Source organism: Primulina huaijiensis, chromosome 3 (assembly GCF_012295235.1).
Source record: "Primulina huaijiensis isolate GDHJ02 chromosome 3, ASM1229523v2, whole genome shotgun sequence".
NCBI classification, from domain to species: Eukaryota; Viridiplantae; Streptophyta; class Magnoliopsida; order Lamiales; family Gesneriaceae; genus Primulina; species Primulina huaijiensis.
The window spans coordinates 8,620,653-8,645,202 of record NC_133308.1 but is presented as its reverse complement, the minus strand read 5'-3'; the positions used below and the strand labels follow the sequence as shown (position 1 = coordinate 8,645,202).

The following is a 24,550-nucleotide window of genomic DNA, read 5'->3' as shown; positions in this document are numbered from 1 at the left end:
TGGTTATGCTTTCGGTATTTCTGAAGAATTTGAGTGGGGGGATATGATTTTTTTAATATGTTCTCTTATTTTCTACTTGAACATTTTGAAAGATTAAAATAATATATGTTGATCACTATTTTTGAGGATTTCGGATGATGACAAAACTGGAATTTAGTTACGTAAATTATTGAAATTCACAGAAAACAGCTTGCTTTAGATAGATTTAACAAAACTGGATATTGAAATTCACAGAAATCAGCTTAAGTTCCAACAATCAAGTGTTTTGGTTGTAATGTAATAAATGGTTAAATCTATCTAAAGCTATATTATTAAAATATAAGTTCAAATAGGAGTTCAGCTTTTAGTAGGGCCTAAGCACAAGATTTCTGTTGTAAAATCTATCATGTGTTATTCATCTTTCCTCTGGACCGAATTTTGTCTTAACCACGACCAAAAATATATAATATATAATTATTTAAAAACTTGAGAACAAAGTATGCCTATTAAAATACATGATACGGTAATATAATCATTTTTAGTAGTAAAGAAAAATAAAATATAAAAAAATGATCACATAGGCAAATAGAAATCGGATCGACAAATTATGAAAAGTTATAGTTCTGTGAAATAAGAAAACATTTTGAAAATATAAACAAATATTGCCTAATACACCACTCCACACGCTCGTACATCATTTCTTACACAAAGGTAAAAATAGTTGAGAGTGATCCAAGCTATTGCGACTCAAAATAAAACTAAAAATGATATTCATACGAATCCAGTGCATCTCCCAGTTTCAGAAAAGAATGATTTAACTACCAAAATCACTTTAATGTTCCACCAATTGGAACTGTCCATCCATCACAACATACACATGCAAATAAATCCCCAGGCATAGGCAACGTTAATCCATGAAGCTATACAGCATACTCTCATATTTCTTACATAGGAGTGGTAAAACGGCAAAGCCGAAGCATTTGTGAGGTTGCCTTCCCTGTTTCAGACGATTATCTATGCTTTGTGTCACCTCCCTTGCTCCGAAACGAAGATAGTGAGAAAAACGATGGTCTTTGAGCTGTAAAATCAAACCAAATCGTCAAACATACAAGCTTTCTTTGATCCACTGAATAACCAAGTAAAACGTACTCCCACATTTATTAAACTTCCAAAATAATAAACAGAAACAGTGAGTAACCAAAACTGCTACAATGTGTTTCTGCATTGATGGCAAGTAGTTCTTCAAGGGAACAGAGGCTCCACATAAACAAACCCGAGACTTAATCCAACTATCAAGATAAAATATTTATCGTGCAAAGCAACATTATCCACAAAGTAACTCCCTCGGATATAAAGCCTCCAGTCTTACACTTATCTTCTAATCTTGAGAAGAACAAGTGTTTGCCGAGGCACAGTGTATCTATTTTCTACAGGCTTCAAAACAATGAATTTGCATCCAAAACGAAGTTCAAACAGCCAATGAAAATAAATAATAATGGGTCTGATGAACAGTACCATAGGTTGTAAATTAGAAGCACGAGCATATAATGTTCAGTCAAGAGTGTATTTCTTGGGGTCATGTTCAAATATATATGCATACATATAAAAATATATATACATACATATAATCATACAAGTCACCTTTAATTGAGCTTCCAGACATTTGATCGTCCCTCAGTTTAAAGTTGGCCGAAGGTGCTGGGATAGAGCTCTGTGAAGGTTGAACTGTAAGAAGGGAATAAAGTCAACTTGAAATCTACAAATGGAGTATTGAACGAAAAAAACTGTTCGATAACAAAAAATAAAGGGAGAGAATTGGAAAAGATAATACGTTGAAACGATACTCAATCACATAAAAACCACAACCAAACGTTCTTTAATTTGTTCGTGCACACAGGCACCTCAAAGATGAGAAACTTTTGAATTTACTTGGCTTGCATAATTCACCAAAGCTGTATCCCCTTATGTTAGTCTGTTAGGAAATACACTGCATAGATCCTCTTTAACTAAGTGCGTCCGTATGATATATACATACAAATAGAGAGAGAGAGAGAGACGCTCATAATGCAAACTTATACAGTGAGACAAGCATATAACTGCGGATTAACATGATGATGATTAAAAAATCAAGAAATAAATCATAAAATGAATTATTATTTGGGATCTCCCAGATGTCGGACATAATTTTGTAACATAATGCCAAAAGGTTTTTAACATATATCTCACTCAGTACACAAGTGTCATCCATTAACATCCAGGTCCATAACTTCAAAGATATTAAAGTTACTTTCACAAACTTTACTCTTTAATCAGAACAGCAAAAACTGGAAAGAAGGAACCACAATAAAAGAAAAACCAATATGTAATGAGTTATCATGAATCACCTTGTTCATTGAAAAATTCGCTTTCATTGAAGCTATCATCAGTGGGTTGAGCTTGAGAAAATCCCATTCTTGACTTTCTCAGATCTTCTGATGACCGATTAGCAGGATCACGTCCATCTTCAGTATCATCATCTCCTTCTGATGTGGTTGCTGATATCCAGTCAACCAAACTCTCCGAGCCACGATTTTTTCTTCCGAATTTCAGAAACCTTTTAAATCCCCTAGTCATATCTTTACGGGATAAATTATTGGATGAATTGGCCACCAACATTGGCTTCTCAGCTGTTCCCCATTTCTTCCTCATTCGAGCTGCATCAGACTCAACTTGACTTAACGACTGTGAGTTCCATGAAGCAGGACTTCCAACTGGGGAGTCCACAGATGCATCAACATCGGACAAATCGTGAGGATAAGAAAATGAATGTTGAATGCGTGAATTCCATAACATAGGACTTTCCCCAGGCCAATCTTGCATAGAATCAACAGGGTGGAAGCCAGAGGGTACAACTGTAGGTAACTGAGAACCCAAAGCTTGGTCAAGTAGAGAAAATGCCATCTTGTTATCAGCATTTTCTGATCCTGAATCAAAGAACTTCTCAGTTTCCATCACCAATCTTGGTTCTTCATTGTCCAAAACCTCGTGACCTTCAGCATTCAAGGTTTCAAATTCCTCCTCTACTTCATCTTTACCAGTATTCTCAAAGTCATCTGTTCCAGAGGCCAAGTCATTATTTCCTTCTTCATTCTTTATAGGCTCAGATTGCACAGAGGCCTTATGTTTTGTATTACTTGCTCTTGCAACATAGCTTGTACGACTACCCTTTCTGAGAAAAGGCTTAGCTGCAACATTCTTGGGAACTTCCTCATCAAATTTAATCGGTGTCAAAACAGTACCATCAGATTCCAAAGGGGACACATCCCTTGACTCGTTATGATTTACTGAGCTTTTCCTCAATAATTGTGATTGGTGTGACTTCTCATCCTTCACAGCCGCTGCTTCTTCACTACTGCTCTTGCTACGGGAATAGCTTCTTACTTGTGAACGAGCCGTCTTACTGGCTCCAGAAGATGGCTTGGTGTTTTCTTTTCTCAGTTCAGAGAAGTTAGGTACAGATTGTATGAGTGGATTTTCTAGTTGCGTCCTTCGCCTCCTAGAATTTATGCTGGAAGTTCTTATAGCAGATCTTGAACCAGGAGTAGCTGAGGTACCGGTTGATGATGACAGACTCCTATTGTTGGGTAAAAACTTCTTATCCTGTGCACCTGAAGAGACACCATCAACGAAAGTGGCGTGATCTAAAGGAACATCTTCCTGAAGATGATTCTGCTCCCCAAAATTTAATGCTTCTTCTTCATCCTCACCATCACCAAAATCTAAAAGTTGCTGACAAATAAAACTTTTACAAAGTCAGTTAAACAGAAACAGAAGATCAACTCCATTAAACTCATAAAATTGCATGGGCACGCATTAGGGGCACGCATCAGTAGAATATAACATATCTACCTGCTTTCTTTTCATAATTGACCTGCTATTAAATGATCTGAGTCTCTCAGCACGTCGACGAGTATTGGATACTGAATCCAGTCTATCTTCAGAAGCTGAAAATTTGGCCTTCAAATCAGATTTACTCCTCTCAAGACTATCCTGCATGGACTTCAATCTAGCTTCTTTCTCTGCTCTGTTGGAACTCCAATCTTCCCTTAGCTTTGCATCTCTTTTTTCGGTATACCTGTCATAGAATTTCCCTCGAGAACCATCTGAAACAGAAAGCTCAGAAAACTCTTTACTTAAAGCATCACCATAATTCTGATTATCAATAATTTTTGGGATGGAGGTTGCATCAAGCTTGGCTATGCTTTTGGAATTCCTGTTAGGTTCTCTTGCCGAGTAATAGCCAGACACTTGGGAACTAATATTGACTACTGGTTTTGAATGGTATAAACTAGTTGTTGACTCATGTTGTATTTTAGCTGGTCTGCCTCTAGAGCCAGTGTGAGATTGATCACCAGGGATTCGTAGCTTATGCTCAGCAAAAAGCTTCTCAAGCTCATTTGCTTTCATCTTCAACTCATCATTAAGTTCCTGATTACCTTTTGACTGTCTTTTTCGTTCAGCTTGCTCAAGAGGTGGTGTTTTAAACGAATCAAGGCTTTCTTCAGCGTCTATTGAGAACTTACCAGAGAAGGCCCCCCCAATTATTCCGGCAGAACAGCTTTCATGTCTTTGAATTTCTGCCTTTCGACTCTGGTCAGCTGCCAAGCCTTGTTTGTTGAACTTCGTTCTCTGAGGGCCTGAATTTTCAATACTTGGCACAGAACTATCGGTTACCTTCTCGGATGAATTTGATTCTTTCTTTTCAACTCCTACAAATTCTGCAACAGATTTTACATCTGGATGCGCGAACGAGGAATCCCCTCCATTCCCTTTATAGCGAGAAGCAAAAGCCTCTCGAATTCTTGAACCAGGACCGCCATCAGAAAGTCCAGATTCTCCCAGTGTCTTGTGGGTAACCTTCGATCGTGATTGCCTAACAGCCTGATCTCTTATTTCAGAATCTTCCCTATTTAAATTTTTAGACTGCCCACCGCCTTTGCTTGCAGAAGGTTTAAATCGAGTCAAAGAAGATGAATCCTTCACTCTAGCAAACTCTGTCTGCAAAGTCACTCCCTCTATAGTACCACTAAGCTCTTCACTGTTCTGAGAACCCTCCAACTCCCCTTGATCCCCCAACCCCAAAACAACCACGTTTTTAACTCCAAGCAAAGACCTCTTCTCTTCTGAATTATCATGATGCTCACTCCTGTTATTAAATGATATTGACTGAGTTGGGTCACACACTTGTTTTTTCAAGGGAACATTTTCAACAAGACCCAAGTTAGAATTGGAATCTAACTTGTTAAAAGAACTCCCTTTTGACTCACTGGTATCACCAACCCTACCCAGATTAGGCATAACTTTTATCTCTGGTGTAACAGAATCAGAACCCACGGCGAAAACATTTTTCTCCTCAGACTGCTTGCTCTGAGAAACTGAGGAAGTTGACTGGGAATAAGAGGGGCTTTCAGTATCTTTCTTTTCAGCACTTAGGTCAATGCTCATGTCACTAGCACCATTCCATCTCCTCAAAAGCGAAGTTCCAGATGATGACATGTCAGATGACATCCGTCTCAGTTCAGAAGACTTCCCTACAGTTGGCTTTCCTACAGATGTCTCCTTCTGCTTGTTTTCAAACAAGTTTATCCTATCCTGCACACTAAGACGTCTAGTAGGCTGACTTGTCTGAATTGATGGCTCAGGATTCTGATCAGAATTCGATGAGCTCTTCTCTTTCTTCTCGACACCTTCCCTCTCGACGCTTGATTCCCTGTTGATGGTGCGATTGCTGGAAAGGGAAGGAAGGGCATTGGGCTGCTGAAATGTGGCAGTTTGTTCTTGATTGGGTGATGGCGATGACGGGAGATCGTCGACATCAATTGACATGTCCGACCCGCACGAAGAACGAATTATTCGATCATCAGACACAGGTCTCCACTGATTCATTAAATCCGGTCGCCTCTCACATAGTGATATCAACTTGCAGCATGCTTCACTACGCACAAATACAACTTAAATTTAGTTCAAAATTAAAATAAAGATTTTTCCACCAATAATTTTGTTCACATAAGGTATAATTTTACCCTTGTGATCTAGGTTAGAATCGATTTCATGCTATGACCATAGATATATAATTCAAGTCACATAAAACTACACCAAAACTCCGAAAGCAGACCATATTTAATCTATGTGGGTTCTTCATTATTCCTTCAATGTGATACCAGAAGTTTTCCAAGTACTTACTTTAAAGAATGAGCACCAAATTTATCTGCAAACATTTGAAGTTCAGAGACTGTGTCAATATTAAAACCAGCAGCAGCAGCACGAGCACAGGCTGTTGACAAGTCCTCCTGAACTGCGACAAGCCTTACATCGATAGCTCTCAAAAGCTCCTTTCTGCGAGGATGGTAAATAATCAGAATATGCACAGGACAATTATGTGCACATACGTACACAGAGAAAGATGAAGTAGATAAACCTTCATGATGGACATTACGTCGACCATATTTATTATAAGGACTTTGATCAAAAGTGTTGAGAACATAGTTGTCAAGGGCGCAAGGCGCACAAATGCCATGGAGCCTACGCACAAGGCGAGGCGCGCGCCTTACCGAAGCAAGGCGCACCTAGCAGGCCACTACAACCAAGATAGCTTAAACCCTCAAATTATATATAGATTGTAAACTCACATTTACGAACTTTTCAAGCAAATATTAATTGTAAACTGATTGATGCGATAGACCTGACACCTTATGGAGTTCATTATGCCACAACTTCTGTGCGCTGAGTTAATGGCCATAAAGGTTGGCTTACAAAGAAAATACTCAAAGCTGACATGAAGTGATAGAAACTAGAGAGGTACATAGAGATTAATCACATCCATTGATAGAAAGTGATCTCACACAGTAGGATCGAATCATCAAAATAAATCCAGCCAAATGAATAAAAAAAATGATGATATTAAAATGTGAAACAGAGTAAAGAGTTGATACTTTGTAGCATCCTCTGCGTCCGTTGTGCCACCTGGAGCATTTAACAGATCAAGTCATTGATTCAGAGTAACAGACTATTATCATTTCACAAAACAAAAAGAATGGAACAAAACAACTATGAAACTAAAGATTTGTTACTTGTTTCAAATGTATCATAACTGACTGAAAAAATTCAAAATATTGGACCCCAATTCCTGAAAACTCTAGAATCAGCTAGATGAGCCATTCAAATGGGTCCACTTTCACAATTGAAGTGCAGAAAAATAATTTCAGAATATAGTTACTGGTACGGTATTCCATGCAACAGGTATCATATGCTCGTGGTTTATGTAACCTATACAAGAAAAAAAGTGTTCTGTTTTGGATAAAACTTCAAAAACAAAAAACATATACATACTTCAAGGTGCCGTGAAAGATTAAATAACACAACACAAGTGGTTTTCACTTATTCTTTTGGTTTATCCACGTCTAGATTTCAGGTACAATCAAGAAAAAAGAAAAATATTGGATAAAATACATCAAGAATTAATAATGAAATCCATACCAGAAAGTTGTTCTCCAGGTCCCTGATATTAAACAGGGGAAATTTGTTAGTTATGCTATAGTCACAGAAGTACCAGTTAAACCATCTGATCATGAATAAATAAATACCTGCGAATATATTTTTCGCGCTGCTTCCAATTGTGACATTTCAGAATCAAATGTTACAACCAGTTCCAAAACCTCTGGCGTACTAACAAATCGCACAAACCTGAAAGAATAACAATCATAGATATTGAGCATGAATTAAACAATTTTCCAAGTAGCAAATGGCAATACCTCTCAAGTGTTCCCTTTGTGAACCACATTTCAGCATTTTTCCGTCGTCCAACTTCAAGCTTAACTGACTGTGCAGCAGAAGCGACTTGATCCTCTGCAACCTTCAAATGTGTAACAAAGGGTTTGAGTAATCCTGATGCGATCTTTTCTGTGCTGCCATTGCTTGAAACAAACAATTCGCATCTGGCCAAAGGAGAGTTCAAAGTAAACAAAACTAAGAATAGAAACCACCCTTTAACTTGATAATGAGATTAAATATAGGAACCACAATCCTCACCTGGAACGCTTTGGAGACAGCTGAAATAAGGCATAATCTAGAAGTGCATCCGACTTCATTTTGGCCATCAAGGAGAATACAATGTATTCACCTTACTCTTCTTTTATATACTGAATTCCATCCAAAAATTTCGACATGTGATGATTTCTAACTATTTTTTAAAACCGATCACAGTTAGCACAGCCTGAGGAGCCTGCATTTAAAGTCAGACTACACCCAAAGATGGAAAATCCATTAAACGGGCATGCAGAAATCCAGAGAAAGAAGAAAAAGAAGAAGATTCTGAATGAGGTGAAAAGCAGTACACACAAGAGTTCTCATCTCTTCTAATTTACCTCACACTCACCTACATCAGTACAAATCAACTACAAACCAAGCGTAAAATCAAAACTCACTCAGATCTGATTATGCCGAAAAACCAAATTCATTTGTCAGATTCATCCTCCAACGCGGCTCTATCCCGACCCAGAACAAGCTCAATCTAAAGCAATGTAGCAAGAATCGAACACATTCTACGACAACAAACTCGATTAACCTGAAAACCCATCAACTAAAACTAACTTAAAGTCGCATAAAATGCGAGACAATCAAGCTAACTCAAAAGCAGACCTCACCGATGTAAAAGGGGAGATCTTCAAGTCTCAGCCCCGATAGTCAGATTCAAGTGCAGACCCAACTCAACATTTCCAGCTGCAGATAAAATCCCCACAAATTCGACCCATTTGGGTTCAAAAAACAGAAGGGTTTAGGTGGTTTTTTACTCCCAATTCAGAGAAAGAAAAACCACAAATGTGGGAGCAGAGTTGAGTTCTGCTTTACTCCATCCGTTCAATCTTTAGTATAAGTGAATTCCAGTGTCTCTCCCACTCTCCTTCGCCGTAAATACACACACTGCCTGTACAGAGAGTGAAAAGGTGGGGATGAAAGAATGATTAGAGTAGATTTCTACTTTTCTCCGAAAAGATTGATTTGGATTATAAAAAAAACGTTTTTTTTTTGTTCTTTGTTTTACTGAATGGTGTTTTTGTTGTTACAGTGTGAAATTGGATATTATTCAAGTGTGAAAAACGGGCACACACCGACCATGTTTGAAAGCGAGAACAGACACACTTGGGACTGTTTCGTTATTCGTCTTGTGAAAACTCGAAGATGCCCCGATGGTGAGTCTGATTCCCATCGGAATTCTGATTACGGAACACGGAACCTTCTATATACTAATTAATCTGTACACGTAATATGTATGTATACAGTCTTTTTTATCATTATCGATGGATTAAAGTGAAATTCGATAAATTATAGCAGTGTTCTCCAAACCGGACCGGACCGGCCGGTCGGACCGGTTCAACCGCGAACCGGCCTCCAGACCGGTCCGGAGATAAGTAAAAACCCGGAAAACCGGTTTAACCGGAAAAAACCGGTTAAAACCCGGAAAAACCGGTTAAAACCCGGTTAAACCGGAAAAATCGGAAAAATTTTTTAACAAATTTTTGCTTTCTGTTTGCTAAACATGTATTATTTTAATTTTTTAAAAAATATTTAGATAAAGGTGTTGGTGAAATGCAAGAAACACCTTCTTTGGACTTGGAAGAACTTTTGGATGGTGGGGATGAAGATGATAATGACTACGAAAGAACACTTCAAGAATTGGATGCGGTGTGGGCATCAAAGGATGCAACTTGAAAGTTGAAACTGGATGTTTGATACTTTTTTGTATAAGAAACTTGATGTTTGCTACTTTTTTGTATAATTAAACTTGATGTTTTCTTGGGCACTTAAACTTGGTCATCACTATTTGNCGTGTGTTGAAGTTTAAAAAACAAAAACAAAAAAAAAATATAATATTAGTATCATATAAGGATAAAGTTGAAAGAAAAAATTGATGTCTTTCTTAAGTTGTTACTATTATGTCATCAACTTTAATAAAATAAAATATATTTTTACTATACATTTTTTTTCTAGCAATTGGAGTTTGCAAAAAATAATTATAAACTGTTGGTCCCACTTGCGGTAATTTGAGATAATAAAACCCGAAAATAAAGAATAAACTGGACACCGAGATTTACGTGGAAAACCCCTAAAAATTATTAGGGTAAAACCACGGGCAAGATGAAAAGAATTTCTACTATAATATTTTGTGGTGCACAACTCACTCACTGTGTTTCCAAAGAGAACACACACTCTCTTAATACATGAGAACAAATACATCACAAATATTATAGAACTAAGCACTCAAATGCTATTAGATGAGAGAAAACTCGAAGAATGGATGATTTCAGAATGAAGGGATGAGCTCTATTTATAGAGCCTCTGTCAGTGTGAATACGCGTTAAAAACGCGTCTAATAAATTTCCTCGAACTTTTGTTTAAATCAACAGATGCAGCAGCCCACGTTTTTTTTCACAAAGCCTAATGAATATATTCTGCCACCTATGGCCCCACATATTACCGATATTTCTCCCACTTGGAGATTTGATTGAGAATCAAACACATCTCCACACATCCTTTCAATCTTGTCATTACCTGCTGCTTACGTTTCTGCTAGGCCACTTGAGAATCTACACTAATAAAACTTATCAGTATTCACTGTCTTGGTCAAAAAATCAGCTATGTTTTCTTTCGTATGGATCTTCTGCATATCCACGCTTCTTTCTTCTACTCCTTCTCGCACAAAATGAAATTGTACTCCAATGTGTTTCGTCCTAGAATGAAAGACTGGATTCTTTGCGATGAGCAAAGCACTCTGACTGTCACAAAACAAAGGAACATTCTCTTGTTTGTGTCCGATCTCCTCCAATAACCTTTTAATCCATATTGCCTCCTTGCAAGCTTGAGTAGCTGCCATATATTCTGCTTTCGTTGTAGATAACGTCACAACTGTTTGCAGCTTTGAAACCCAGCTTACTGCTACTCCTGCAAGTGTAAACACATAACCAGTAATAGATTTCCTTTTACCAGGATCACCTGCATAATCTGAATCGACATAGCCACTGAGTGTAAAATCCGATCCTCCATAACATAATGCAGCATTCGAGGTACCCTTAATGTATCTAAGGATCCTCTTAACAGTGCTCCAATGCTCTCGTCCAGGATTCATCATATACCGACTAACTGCTCCCACTGCTTGAGCAATGTCCGGTCTTGTACAGATCATGGCGAACATCAAACTTCCCACTGCTGATGCATACGGTACTCGAGACATCTCCATCCTCTCTGCTTCACTGCTAGGACACATCTCAGAGGATAACTTGAAGTTAACAGAAAGAGGGGTCAATATTGGCTTACTATCTTGCATTTTGAAGCGTTGTAAGATTTTCTTCAAATAATTTTTCTGGGAAAGCCAAATCTTTCTGTTACTTCTGTCTCGGTGAACTTGCATCCCTAGAATCTTGTTTGCTGGTCCCAAGTCCTTCATATCAAATTCCCTAGCCAACTGTGTCTTCAATCCTTGGACATGATCTTTGTTGGGGCCTGCTACCAACATGTCGTCCACATACAACAGCAAAATAATATAATCATCACCAGACCTCTTGAAATACGTACAAGGGTCTGCACTCAGTCTGTTGTATCCAAGGCTCATGATATAGGAATCAAATCTCTTGTACCAACACATCGGCGCCTGTTTGAGACCGTACAGAGATTTGTTCAACCTGCAAACCAAGTTCTCTTTGCCTTTTTTCGCAAAACCTTCTGGCTGGAGCATATAAATTTCTTCTTCAAGATCTCCATGAAGAAACGCTGTTTTCACATCTAGTTGTTCTAGATGTAGGTCAAACACCGGACACAATGCCAGCACCACTCTGACTGTTGTAAGCCGAACCACAGGAGAAAATATCTCATTGAAGTCAATGCCTTCTTGCTGAGCATATCCTTTTACCACCAATCTAGCACGATATCGCTCCACTTGATTATTGCCATCACGCTTGATCTTATAGACCCATCTGTTTCCAATGGTTTTCCTTTCTCGTGGTAGTGTAACAAGATCCCAAGTTTTATTCATGTCTAATGCCTCCAATTCTTCTTGCATTGCTATCATCCACAAGGATACATCCGAGCTTTAAGTAGCCTCATGGAAACTCGATGGCTCACCATCCTCTGATAATAGACAATATGCAATATTACTTTCAGTGACATAATCTGAAATCCAACCTGGTGGTCTTCTGTCTCGAGTTGACTGCCTCACATTGGAAACTTCAGACTCAACATATTCTTGTTCTTCGTGCTCTGGTACTGCTTCACAAGAAACTTGACCTTCGTCCATCTTATTTTCCACCTGAAATATAGTAGTTTCTGAATTCAGTGTGCCTTTGTCTCCCTTTACTTTATCTTCCTCGAAGATAACATCCCTGCTGATGATAAGCTTGTGAACAGTAGGATCCCACAAGCGAAACCCCTTTACTCCATCAGCATAACCCAAGAAGATACATTTTCTGGATTTCGAATCCAACTTCGATCTTTCTTGCTCATTGTACAGAACGTAAACAGGACTTCCAAATGTATGCAAATGAGAATAATCTGTCGGCTTCCCAGTCCACATCTTCATCGGAGTCTTCAGATCAATCGCCACTGAAGGAGAACAATTGATAATATAACAAGCGGTTTTGACTGCTTCCGCCCAAAATGACTTGTCTAGACCCGCAGTCCTCAACATAGCTCTTGTTCTGTCCAACAAGGTTCTGTCCATCCGCTCCGCCACTCCATTTTGTTGAGGTATGTAAGCCTTCGTGAATTGTCTTTTGATGCCCTCATGTTGACAAAATGCCTCAAATTCGTCACTGGTATATTCTCCTCCGTTGTCAGTCCTCAGACACTTGATTTTCTTCACAGAATCAAGTTCAACTCGCGCTTTGAAATCTTTGAAGATCTGAAAAACATCCGATTTTTTCTTGATTGGATATACCCAACATCTCCTAGAGAAATCATCAATGAACGAGACAAAGTATCTCGATCTTCCTAGGGATACAACCGGTGCTTGCCAAACATCCGAATGAATCAGCTCCAATATGCTTTGCTCCTGACAGTAGAAGTGCCAAATTTTAATCTGTGTTGTTTACTGGTAACACAATGCTCACAAAAGGGTAGTGACACTTTTGTAAGTCCTGGAAGCAGCTTCCGTTCTGAGAGAATTTTCAACCCCCGTTCTGACATATGCCCGAGCTTTCTATGCCATAACACTGTTAATTCTTCTCCTGAACCATTTGATGCAACAGCTAGTTATGCCTCCTTGTGTGTTTCTCCCAAAAGTACATACAGATTTGTAGCGACCTTTTCTGCCTTCATAACCACAAGCGCACCCTTCACATTTTTCATGATCTCGTTCTCGATTCGAGTTTTGCACTCGATATCATCCAATTGTCCCAAGGACAAAAGATTTTTTGTTAGTCCTTTCACATGTCGTACCTCCTGTATGGTGAGGATGGTGCCATCAAACATTTTAATTTTGATAGTACCGACCCCAACGATTTCTAAGGCATGATCATTTCCCATGAATACAGATCCTCCTGAGACTGGCTCATAATGATCAAACAATTCTCTCCGAGACGTCATGTGCCACGTCGCTCCTGAATCCATAATACATGTGTCACAAAATTTGTGTCTGCCTTCTGCAACTGTTGCCGCTTCGCTGAATAATATTTCACCATTGCCTGAAGTACTGGCCACATTTCCTTGAGAACTTTTCTTGATACTCGTACACTCTTTCTTGAAGTTCTCTTTACCGCCACATTTAAAGCAATAAATATTTTTTTCTTACTTCTCGACTTTGATCTACCTCGTCTTTGGCTCCCACTGGAGTCACGGTCCATGAATCATCCTCTTATCATCGGTAAGGCCTCTGTCTGCTTCGAGGTTACCAACTTATCTTCCTTATTCTTGCGCCGGCTTTCTTCTTCGAGAACCGCAGTTAAGACATCGTCGAATTTTAGAAGGCCCATAAGAATATTGTTGGTAATGTTGATGATAAGTTGATCATATGAATCTGGTAGACTTTGATGTAGAAGCTCCGCACGTTCATTTTCCCCTATTTTATGCCCCATGAAAGTGAGTTGGGCAAATAGAGTATTTAGTGTATTGATATGGTCGGTCATCGATGAGGATTCCGCCATCCGAAGAGTATAAAGCATTCTCTTTAAGAAAATCATGTTGTGTAACGACTTGACCTCGTACATCTTTGTCAAAGTATCCCAGATAACTTTGGCTCTTTTTATCTCAGAGATACTTGACAAAACTTCGTCTGCTATAGCCAAGTGTAAATTGGCAACAACGTTGTCATTCATCTCATTCCACTTTCCATCATCTGTAATCTCCATTGGTCTATCTCCAATAGCCGCCTAGCAATTCTCCTTTCTTAAAACCGCTTGTATCTTTATTTTCCACAACATAAAATTGCTTCCGTTGAACTTTGCTATCTCGTACCTTCCTGCCATTATGTCTACAACAATTTTAGTAGATTGGACAAAATAATCCCGCCTTAATAAAAAAAATCTCAAAAAGCTTTTCTGATGTGGAAGATCAGTCTAGGCTGCAACAACAGAGCATACGCAGAATTTTTAAGAAATTTTAAACCAAAGCTCTGATATCACTTGTTGGTCCCACTTGCGATAATTTGAGATAATAAAACCCAAAAATAAAGAATAAACTGGACACCGAGATTTACGTGAAAAACCCCTAAAAATTATTAGGGTAAAAATCACGGACAAGATGAAAAGAATTTCTACTATAATATTTTGTGGTGTACAACTAACTCACTGTGTTTCTGAAAAAAACACACACTCTCTTAATACAGGAGAACAAACACCTCACAAATATTATAGAACTAAGCACTCAAATGCTATTAGATGAAAGAAAACTCGAAGAAGGGATGATTTCAGAATGAATGGAGGAGCTCTATTTATAGAGCCTCTGTCAGTGTGAATACACGTCAAAAACGCGTCTGATAAATTTCCTTGAACTTTCGTTTAAATCAACAGATGCAGCCCACGTTTTTTTTTCACAAAGCCTAATGAATATATTCTGCCACCTATGACCCCACATATTACCGACATTTACTTCTGTTTATTAGATAATTGTAAAGGGGACAAAAATTGGCAAGATAAAAGAGAGATGTGTTTCGTTCAGGTCATATCTTAAATTTAATAAATGATGGATTTCAAATTCATAAATTTCAAATATATTCAGATGTATTTTTTTTAGTTTAGAGAAATGATATCATATATTTCAAATCCACGTCTTCCATTTTTATACAATGTTTCATGTTAATTATGATGGATTTCAAGTTCACCCAATAATGGATGCATTTGAAATTCATTGTACTTTGTGTTATAATTGTGTAAATAAGTAAGATATAGATTCAAGATTTCATCTATTGTTTAATTGTTAACAATAAAAATATATTCGAATGTTTCATGTTAGTTATGATGAATTTCAAGTTCACCCAATAATGGATGCATTTGAAATTCATTGCACTTTGTGTTATAATTGTGTAAATAAGTAAGATATAGATTCAAGATTTCATCTATTGTTTAATTGTTAACAATAAAAATATATTCGAAATCCATATATTTCAAATTCATCCATCCAAATACAACCTAGGATATAGATTCAAGATTTCATCTATTGTTTAATTGTTAACAACAAAAATATATTTGAAATCTATATATTTCAAATTCATCCATTCAAATACAACATAAAAGTGTTTTTAATATGTTGGAGAATCAAAATAAAAGAAATATGTTCAGAATTTTGGAGAAGATGATAAATATTTCATCCTTTAAAAGAAGATGAAATTGAAAGAAGTTTGGTTAAGTTTTTTTTATGAAATAATGCTATGTACTCTAGGTCATTGCTAATCGCATCAAATCAATATTTTCATAAACTTTGTTTGATCGAGAATACGATTAATTAACATAAGACGAATAATGAAGATCGTTTTAGTAGATATGACACAAAATATGGAAAGTGAGTTCAACAAATAGCTGGAAAATATCGATAAGACAAACTCCTTGTTCTTTCATGCTATTGTATTTGGTCCAAGTTATAAATTAAAGTTTGGTGTGATTGATTATAAAAGTGAAAATTAAAAAAATATATATATACCTTAATTCCCCTCAATTGAACCTTATTTCAACACCTACCTACAAGAAATTCACCCAACCCATCGTGGTGTCTCCCAGACCACAACAAAAATTCATTATGTCATTAAAAACATTCGCATACAAAAATTGACTTGCAGAACATTCACTCCTTCGAAGATGGTAGTCGAGTTCACCAACATCATCTGATTTCGCAGTCGACTATTGAAATATTTTTTCTGATTTTTTAGCAGATCTGCAAATATGTGATTTTCAATTTAATAATTTAGTTCCTCGTTATCAATAGGTTTGTTATTTTTGGGGAGTACCAATTTCCTCAAAATTTCCACTGCTCTTGTGTCATTTAGCAAATAAGGTCAACACTGATTCATAAATCTTGTGGTTTAGAAATAATGTCTTGTAACTCCAAAAAAATAATTGTTACTTTTCTTTTGTGTGATTATCTTATCACCTAATCATTGACTTGAAGCAGAGATCTCATTTAATATATATATAATTAAAATCCGGTTTTAGTTTGATTTCAATTTCTCTTTAATGTAGATTATGTGAAATGTATGTTAGTATAATAAAATATCATGTTTTGTGAATTTAGTGGTAAGAGTTAATTATTATGTATGAGGTTATTGCTCATGATGAATGACATATTCGACATGTTTGACATTATAGTTGTCATGGAATTGAGAAGGCCATCACAATACCAGTGTGGTAATGGTGTCATGCTTTTGCGCCAGGCAAGTGAATTTGCCACTCGTCCAGAGAAGCATTACTACATTTGCCCCGCCTCTTTGAAGCACCCTGACAAATTTATTTGGTACGATGAATATCATACAACCTGCGATAATGATAACATGCAGACACAGGCGCAAAGCATGAGTCAAACAAGCGGTCATACCATCAAAAGATGCATCAATATAGCTGGATTGAATCGCGAAGGACCCACACAGTACTTGTCATCCAAGGTCGACACTTGTACAGCTAACAACAAACACACATCACTCTCATCATCAAACTTAGACTTGCAATGACAGAATTCCCAAAGGCTTTCCACATAACAAATTTGTTGTTGTTTTGGTTGTATATGTTTCTTTCTTTGCCTATTAATATTATTTTTAATTTTGTGCATGGTTACATCAAAATAACAACATGCATATCAGATGTTTATGTCTCATATGATCATCAGTTGGTATAATATAGTATGTTGTAGTATAAATGGTATGCTGTATAATTTGGGTATTATGCAGGTGTTTTGTTTTTTCTTGCTTGCATGAGACATAATTTTAATACAATTTGGGTTGTATCCAATTTTGTTGCTATCTAGTTTTTATTACTATCGAATGATGTTCAATATCAATTGTTTAATATGAATATCTTTCATTTTTAATATTGTGAAGAGGCTACAGTTATATTATAATCTCTTATTGCAATTTATGTAGACATGTCTCCCACAGTAGATAGGTGACCTTTCTCATAATCAATTAATTGCATTTTGACATATTTATCGATCATATCTTTTTGGCTTTGCATAAATGTGGTTGGTGTATAAGGCTTTAATGCTTATACCGATAAAAAAAATTTCACTTACAAAATTGTTCTATTTAAAGACAACTTTGCATTCTCTTTACGGAGACCATACACATCATACCCTCCACAAATACCAAAGAAATTTATTCAGTTGTTAATGATTCAACAATGTCTAAGAACCTGGATAGTTCTTCTGAAGCTACAAGAAAGTATTATGTTATTTTAAGTGACAGTGAGGAATAACAAAGTGATAGACCTCACATCGAATCATAACAAAAATCATAGACCTCAAATCGGATGATGAAGAGGTTGACTATGCGGTAGCAAATGAAGCGGTAAAAAACCCTCTTGGAAAAGGTACTATATTTGCTTGTGCATCTCATCATTCTGGCCCTATTATGTTAGGCAATGGTATAGGGAAGGTTTTGATATAAACTTTGCACAAGGGATGAAAAATATGAATGTTCACTCTTCGAAACAATGAAACGCAAGTTGAATGGTTCACTCATGTCGCGTACTTTTCGCTCGCAAGAGCACAGTTGTCAAGTTTTAATATACGAGAGTAAAGTATCGTTCTCACGAAAAGTATATCAGTACTTGTAGATACATTAGGACTTAAACACTGCTTACTGAAACTGTTAGCAATAGCTTCACAAAACTTTACACAGACTTTTGAATATAAAGACTCTTTCTATTAGTTACAATAACTCATTAAAATGTTAAAATGAATACTGAGATTAGTGAGTATGAATCAAGACAGAATTATGTTAGAAAATTTTATATAACTTTAAGCATGTGCTTCGAAATATTGTTAGCAGAGCTATGAGTGAGTAGAAGATACTTGAACACATGAGCATTAAGAGTGTTTGCTGAAGATAGAAATGGCAATTTATAGATGATCTTCATTATTCAAATTTAAATGGCTATAAGTTAGTATTATGGCCATAACTTAATTCATTGAAGATGCCACGTGTCATTCGTCGTGTTCCAAATGTATTATGGAACAACAAATGCTATTGACATTGACAATCAACGGCCAAAACATTTTCCCTTCAGTATTGTAACGTCCAAAAATCTAGTTACGTAAACCGCATGCATGAAAATTATTAAATTGTTAAAATATTTTAATTAAATGATTTTGAATGCATGAATGATATATTTTGAGTGACTAAATGATTAATCGTGTAATTTTGCTCGATTTCTTATTTAAAGATTTTCAGACGAATATCGGTGGTTGGCTGAGGACGGAGGATCGGAAATTATTAAGGTGTTAAAGATTTAAAAACTAAATTTTTATTTTTAGTTAAGAAAATATTTATTTTAAATATTTTCAGAATAAATACATTTTTAAAATCAAATTTAAATTAATTAGTAGGAGCAAGAAATTTTATGTAATTTATTAGAGATTTTTGGAAATACGTATTTTTAAATCTTTTAAATTTGAGATCTAACGATTTTATTGATCTTAATGAACCTAATTTATTATTTAAAAATAGGGTTAATTAGGCTCATTAAATAAGTATTTAAAAAACTTTTTTATTTATATAATAAAGCCTAAACCCTAAACACACACACCCCTACACACACTGAAACACACACAAAAATTTACGTGAAAAGTGAAGGAAGCAATCGGCCGGGACCTTGGCCAAGGAAGTTTTGAACTTTTTTCTCTTACGTTCTTCAATTTTCTTCCTCCTTCCTTCTAACATCGATCACCCGACTCCCTTGCATTCCAAGATGGGTTTTTGTCGAAAAAAGGTAGAAATCGTTATCAGTAAGTCACCAAAGTTCCACTGCTTCGGTATTCATATTTCAAACGTTTTAATCGCAAAGATACGTTCTAAACATTTCTTTTTGCATCATTCAAACTATATTATACATGTTTATGATATTTTGAATAAAAAACATGATAATCAAATTTTATTAATGTTTTGAATAATTTATTTTAATTTTTGAAGTTTTTAATGCACGTTTGAGTCGGGTTATGATTCCTAAAGACTCGCTACAATTAAAGGGAAATGAAATGATGTTTAGAAATCCTAAAAGGAATCCTAAAAAGAGTCTCATGTAGGATAAAAAAAAAAGGACAGGAACGAGATGGGAAAGCGACAAGCCTCGATTAAGATTTATTGCATGTAAGGGTTCGGTTTTGGCACAAATAATTAAACAAACATATTTAAATAAAAAAATTTGTTTAAAGAATTAAAAAAAGAACAAATTCAGAATTTTAAGTATGAAAATTCAAGAATTTGCACATTATTAATTTTTTTTATTAATCATATTACAAATAAAAGTAAAATTAAAAATAAGTGAACAGATAAACACATTGACCTTAACGTCATCAACCGTGATACAACACATCAATTTTTCTGCAAGGCGATTAACATGACTTACTACGAGTTCGATGTTGGAACAACAAATTCAATAACAAAATTCTTAAAAAGATAAGAGAAAGTAGAATAATCAGGTTTGATACAAACACACACATACAAACCCCATGATCCCACGTTGGGATAAAAGAAAAATCCTATATGTACAAGAATCTAGCCTTCAAAAAAGAAATTTTACAATAGAGGACATCACTTTCCATACAAACAAGTTGGAAGCAACTCTTTTCCTCTCCAAAGTTAAACCTATATAATTTTTTATTTATTTATTTATTTATTTGCGCTAATATTTACATATGATTTGTTTTTTTTTTTTCTTTTTGTATCTATTTTTTTTTTTAATAATAATCAGCGAAAATCTTCACTCTCAACGGTCCAAACCACTCAGTATAATCCTGGCAACACAAGGAATTAATAATCAATCATCAGATAAAATCTATCACATGTTTTGTTTTAAAAGTTAAATTAAATTGAAAAGTGAGTCGAAAACTGATAATAAGAAATAAGATTTAATAAAATTATCAATAAAGAGACTTTATTTGAATCCGAATAAAATAATTTTATCAGATTGTTATTTACACATCTGAATTTTATTTTTTAAAAAAAACATACCATTATTAATTAGCAAATGCGCGTAAAATTTAATTGATTTTTTTTTTTTATTAGTTTGGATAAATTAAATAAAGTTCCTAATAATAATTTGCCTTATCGCTGAATTGTGAACAAAAGAAATGATGAGTATTAAGACGAGCAAAGGAGAGGAACGAACCAATCATAAGCATGAAGATTCTTTGGGTCAGCCGCCGTGGATTTTCTCCTGCCTAATTTCTTGAAATTTCCACCGGGCGTACTAGCTGAAAATGCTCCCATATTCAACTCAACTCGACAAAAAAGAAGATGAATTTCAAACAAAGTAGTGATCATACAAGATCCGAGTTTATTCTTACGTGAAAATGGAGATGTTGGAGTGCTGCAACTCGCAGGAGAAGATGGTGCGGACGGCGAGTCAACGGAGACGCTAAGATTGCGATTAGCAGGAGCAGGGGCGTTGTTATTCCGGATGATGGTAATGCTGCGAGAGATCTGGACACGGTGGTCATCGGGAGCAACAACCGCCGCCGGATCAGCCGCGGATCTAGTGCCGGAGAAAGAGTTGTATTTACGGAGTTTCCCCAGGCCCGATTCAGGTGTGGGCCCGGCGAGCGTTTCATCCCAAAGCTTGTGGAGAAATCCCATCGTAAGTACTCCGATCGGAGATTATTTTTTCAATTTTTTTGTTTTTTTTTTCTGGATTGGATTGTAACAACCGAAAAGAGGTGATCTTCGTGGAATCTGTTCAGCTGGGGAACCACCTGATATACGACTGCTACAAAAAAAAAACTGAAATGAAATAAATTTTTTTTTTTGGAAAGAAAAAGAGTGAAGAGATAGAGAGGATTATGGCTTTTATTGGAGGGGAGAAATGGGGTGTGTGGCAGCCGCCTAAAACGGCTACGTTTTAAGCCACTCAAGATTCAATGGAGAAGCGGAATCTGTAAACATAATAATTGTGAGGATAGTCTAGGATTACTCTGACACTGTTCATAATATGGAACATCTATTTCACCGAAGAATCCATTGGTTGTAAACTTCTTTTTTTAATCGTCTAAATATTTTATTCTATATTTTTTAAAAATTTCTTTCAATTGTTTTATTTTGAAGAAATGTGAATGGCGTTAAATAAATGATAGTATATAGGAACGACACGGCTAAATTACTTGAAGTTGATGACATATAATGCATATGTTTTTATTATCTTTGTAATTTTATCGGGTGGTTCCGTCCGGATTAGAATTTTTATCTCTATAATATTTTATTATTTTAAATTGATCTACCCGCACTAATATCATATTATTCTAAAATTATACAAAATTTACATATAAATTTTTTAAAAAAAAATTGGACCACCTGTGCTAAAGCCCGGGTATATGTGTATGTGGCTCCGCCACTGATCTTATCGATCAATTCACAGTTTTAGTTATTAATTTTTTATATATATTTTTTAAATTTTGGTTCTTTTTTACTGAAATATTGACGTAGAAAAAATGTAAGTTAGTAAAGAAAAATATTGAATTGACATGACCAATAAATTGACCAAAATGACTAAAAATTTGAATTGAATGAGGATAATATGACAAAAATGAAAAATATATAAGTTACCAACCAAAAAATTTGGTTTCCCTATTTAGTAAGTAGTTAGCAATAGCTATTACTTAATTCTTTTTCTTTTTTTTTTAATAATAGATAGATTAGTCATATTATTGAATTATTTTGTTTAGCCAATGAATATGTTTATGAGTAGATCTTAAAACCAATATTCTGTTTGAGACCTGTAATCTTAATATCAGATTCGTTCATTGTTATTAGTATTATTTGTATATAATGATATCTATTAATATTGTTAATAATATCTAAAATAGAGACGAACAATGATTTCATGGTGTTTTTTTTTTTTAATTTTTTATTTTATAATTTCAAATTACAATATAATTTTTTATTAATTTTTATTATTACGATATCATCAAGTCAAATTAATTATAAAAAGTATCATTACGGTATGGTTTTGATAAAAAGTGAGAAGCCGAGCCAGGGATTTATTCGAGCCGAGCTGTGAAACGAAGAGTTGACTTGGTCATTGTGGCTTTACAGCTGGCTTCATACTTTGACACGTCATATATAGGATAAGATTCTTTTTTTTTTTTAGAGTGATAAGATTCATAATTTGATCCACCTAGCGATTTGATGTGTGGATATATCCTATTTTTCCATACTAAAGTCAAATATGTTAATGTCTAATTTTTTTCAAACCAAACATGTTTAAGTAGAATTCTTAGATACAAGCTTATTTGTAATGGTTTCAAATTACACGTATAACTTCTATGAATAATATATATAATATTCAGAAATTGCTTGCCATAAACTCAGCTCTGCTTAGATCATCTTGTTGGTGTGGATTTTATTTTAATACTATCATTTGAACCGAAACCTGAATATAATTAAATTTATGAAGATATGTTAGTAAATTTGAAGTTGAGGCAAGAGAAAACTATTTTTCTTTTGCTTCGCACATGGTGCTCACGGGATATGCCAATCGTCTCTCAAAATACAACGACTTCATACTTGTGATAATAGCACTTAAAATTACAAGTTTCATAATCATAAAATGAAAAAAAAAACTCCCTTTTGAGAATAAAGAAAAAGAAGAAATTTAAAGCAAATGCAAAATGCTCTTCCTTTGTTTGATCTTATCGAAGTTGATGTTATGTTGTCTCTCTTTATGTTAATTCATTCATATGGATTGATATTTAAGCCAAAAATCTTGAAAATATGCCTCCCTCTCTGCCCTGGAATTTCCAAGTTAGCAAGGGAAGTGCTAAGGCGCCTCTTTACTGAAGTGCTGAGGCGCGTCTTTACAGATGCCTGAGCACCTTTCTTACTGTTTGAGAAATTTTCTCGCAGCTTTTAAGACGCATATTTGAACGTTCTTGTTCGGTCGGGTTTTCTTTATCTTTTCTTTTGCTTAATTTCTGTTCATCAAGCTCAAACATTCAAACAATCCATCAAATGAATGAAATTAATGCATGTTCAAGTTTGTATGATGCAAGTATGTTTATGAAAAGTTTTACGTTGATGGCACGTCTATGATTATGTTATTATGTTCAAGTTTCAAGTATGTACGCTCTACTTTAAATATGCATGTGGTTTTATTATGTATTACTTGTTATATCCAGTTTATATGTGTTGAGTCTTTAGACTCACTAGACTTGATCGATGCAGGTGAGCATGAGGATGAGGAGACGAGGGGTAGGGACCAATGAGCAGGCTTGGGCTGCGCAGGAGGCTAAACCCGAAGATCACCCATGTTTTAAGAACTTTATGCACGTTGTTTCAAATACTCTGATTTTATTACGAGTCCCCTTTACTTTGTTTAAACAAGTATTTTTACAAACTTTGATCGTGGTTGTTTTACTTCAAATATTTTGGGATTAATGGTTTACTTTTATCGCACTTTGAATGATTACTATTTATTTAAGAAAATTTTTATTTTTCTGCAAATTTTAAAGTTGTTCAAAATACGGTACGTTACATCGGGCACACTTGAAGGTGCTTTAAACATAATATTCTCCACGAGCTTCAATAGCTCGTATTTTAAGAATGTTTACACCGATGAATTAAATCGTGTTTGGTGTTAAACCAAGTGGAAAATACTCGAATTAATTATTCGTTAAGAAAGATGTCTAATTTGAAAGCAATTTAACTTGTGTAAACTGATTAACTGAAATGAAGGGAATCCGTTCTTGCATATATCAGTTCAGTTATGGTAAGAACTGAACTGATAACTGCTCGAACTGATCAAATCAGTTTTAAAACGAAAGTTAAGCAGTTAAGTACACAATATATGTTTGCGGATGTTCGGAAACTTTAACTGCTCATACGTCACCCCTTCTACCACATCGGGTAGGATTCATT

The 24,550-nt window shown here is 35.5% G+C and overlaps 2 protein-coding genes across 5 annotated transcripts; both read right to left on the bottom strand.

Annotated features, from left to right (window-relative positions):
• Positions 1-717: 717 nt before the first annotated feature.
• Positions 718-9,025, bottom strand: LOC140973479 (uncharacterized). 4 transcript variants are annotated; one of them, XM_073436307.1, is made up of 11 exons: positions 8,661-9,025; positions 8,047-8,581; positions 7,770-7,952; positions 7,602-7,701; positions 7,495-7,516; positions 6,951-6,981; positions 6,202-6,354; positions 3,868-5,953; positions 2,364-3,747; positions 1,621-1,704; positions 718-1,057 (listed from the first exon to the last, which is right to left on the bottom strand). In XM_073436307.1, exons 2-11 carry the CDS (start codon positions 8,112-8,114, stop codon positions 990-992), a joined length of 4,179 nt encoding a protein of 1,392 aa, XP_073292408.1. In that variant the 5' UTR covers positions 8,115-8,581; positions 8,661-9,025; the 3' UTR covers positions 718-989. The 4 variants fall into 4 exon arrangements, with proteins under 4 accessions (XP_073292408.1, XP_073292409.1, XP_073292410.1 ...); XM_073436308.1 differs by having other exon boundaries at positions 8,047-8,256; XM_073436309.1 differs by having other exon boundaries at positions 8,047-8,239.
• Positions 9,026-20,341: 11,316 nt separating this feature from the next.
• Positions 20,342-21,485, bottom strand: LOC140972167 (dormancy-associated protein homolog 4). Its single transcript, XM_073434636.1, has 3 exons — positions 20,989-21,485; positions 20,811-20,895; positions 20,342-20,436 (listed from the first exon to the last, which is right to left on the bottom strand). The coding sequence occupies exons 1-3, from the start codon at positions 21,275-21,277 to the stop codon at positions 20,409-20,411; spliced, it is 402 nt and encodes a 133-aa protein (XP_073290737.1). The 5' UTR covers positions 21,278-21,485; the 3' UTR covers positions 20,342-20,408.
• Positions 21,486-24,550: the final 3,065 nt, after the last annotated feature.

Bases quoted from the DNA above. Each gene is read 5' to 3' on its own strand.
- LOC140973479 (XM_073436307.1), bottom strand. From the start codon at position 8,114: ATGGCCAAAATGAAGTCGGATGCACTTCTAGATTATGCCTTATTTCAG. The intron at 7,702-7,769 runs GTATTGCCATTT...TTATTCTTTCAG, and splicing joins ACAAAGGGAACACTTGAGAG to GTTTGTGCGATTTGTTAGTA. The intron at 1,058-1,620 runs GTGACTTGTATG...TTGATTTTACAG, and splicing joins GTCTGGAAGCTCAATTAAAG to CTCAAAGACCATCGTTTTTC.
- LOC140972167 (XM_073434636.1), bottom strand. From the start codon at position 21,277: ATGGGATTTCTCCACAAGCTTTGGGATGAAACGCTCGCCGGGCCCACA. The intron at 20,896-20,988 runs GTAAGAATAAAC...GAGCATTTTCAG, and splicing joins TCCAACATCTCCATTTTCAC to CTAGTACGCCCGGTGGAAAT. The intron at 20,437-20,810 runs GTTCGTTCCTCT...TTGTGTTGCCAG, and splicing joins AATCTTCATGCTTATGATTG to GATTATACTGAGTGGTTTGG.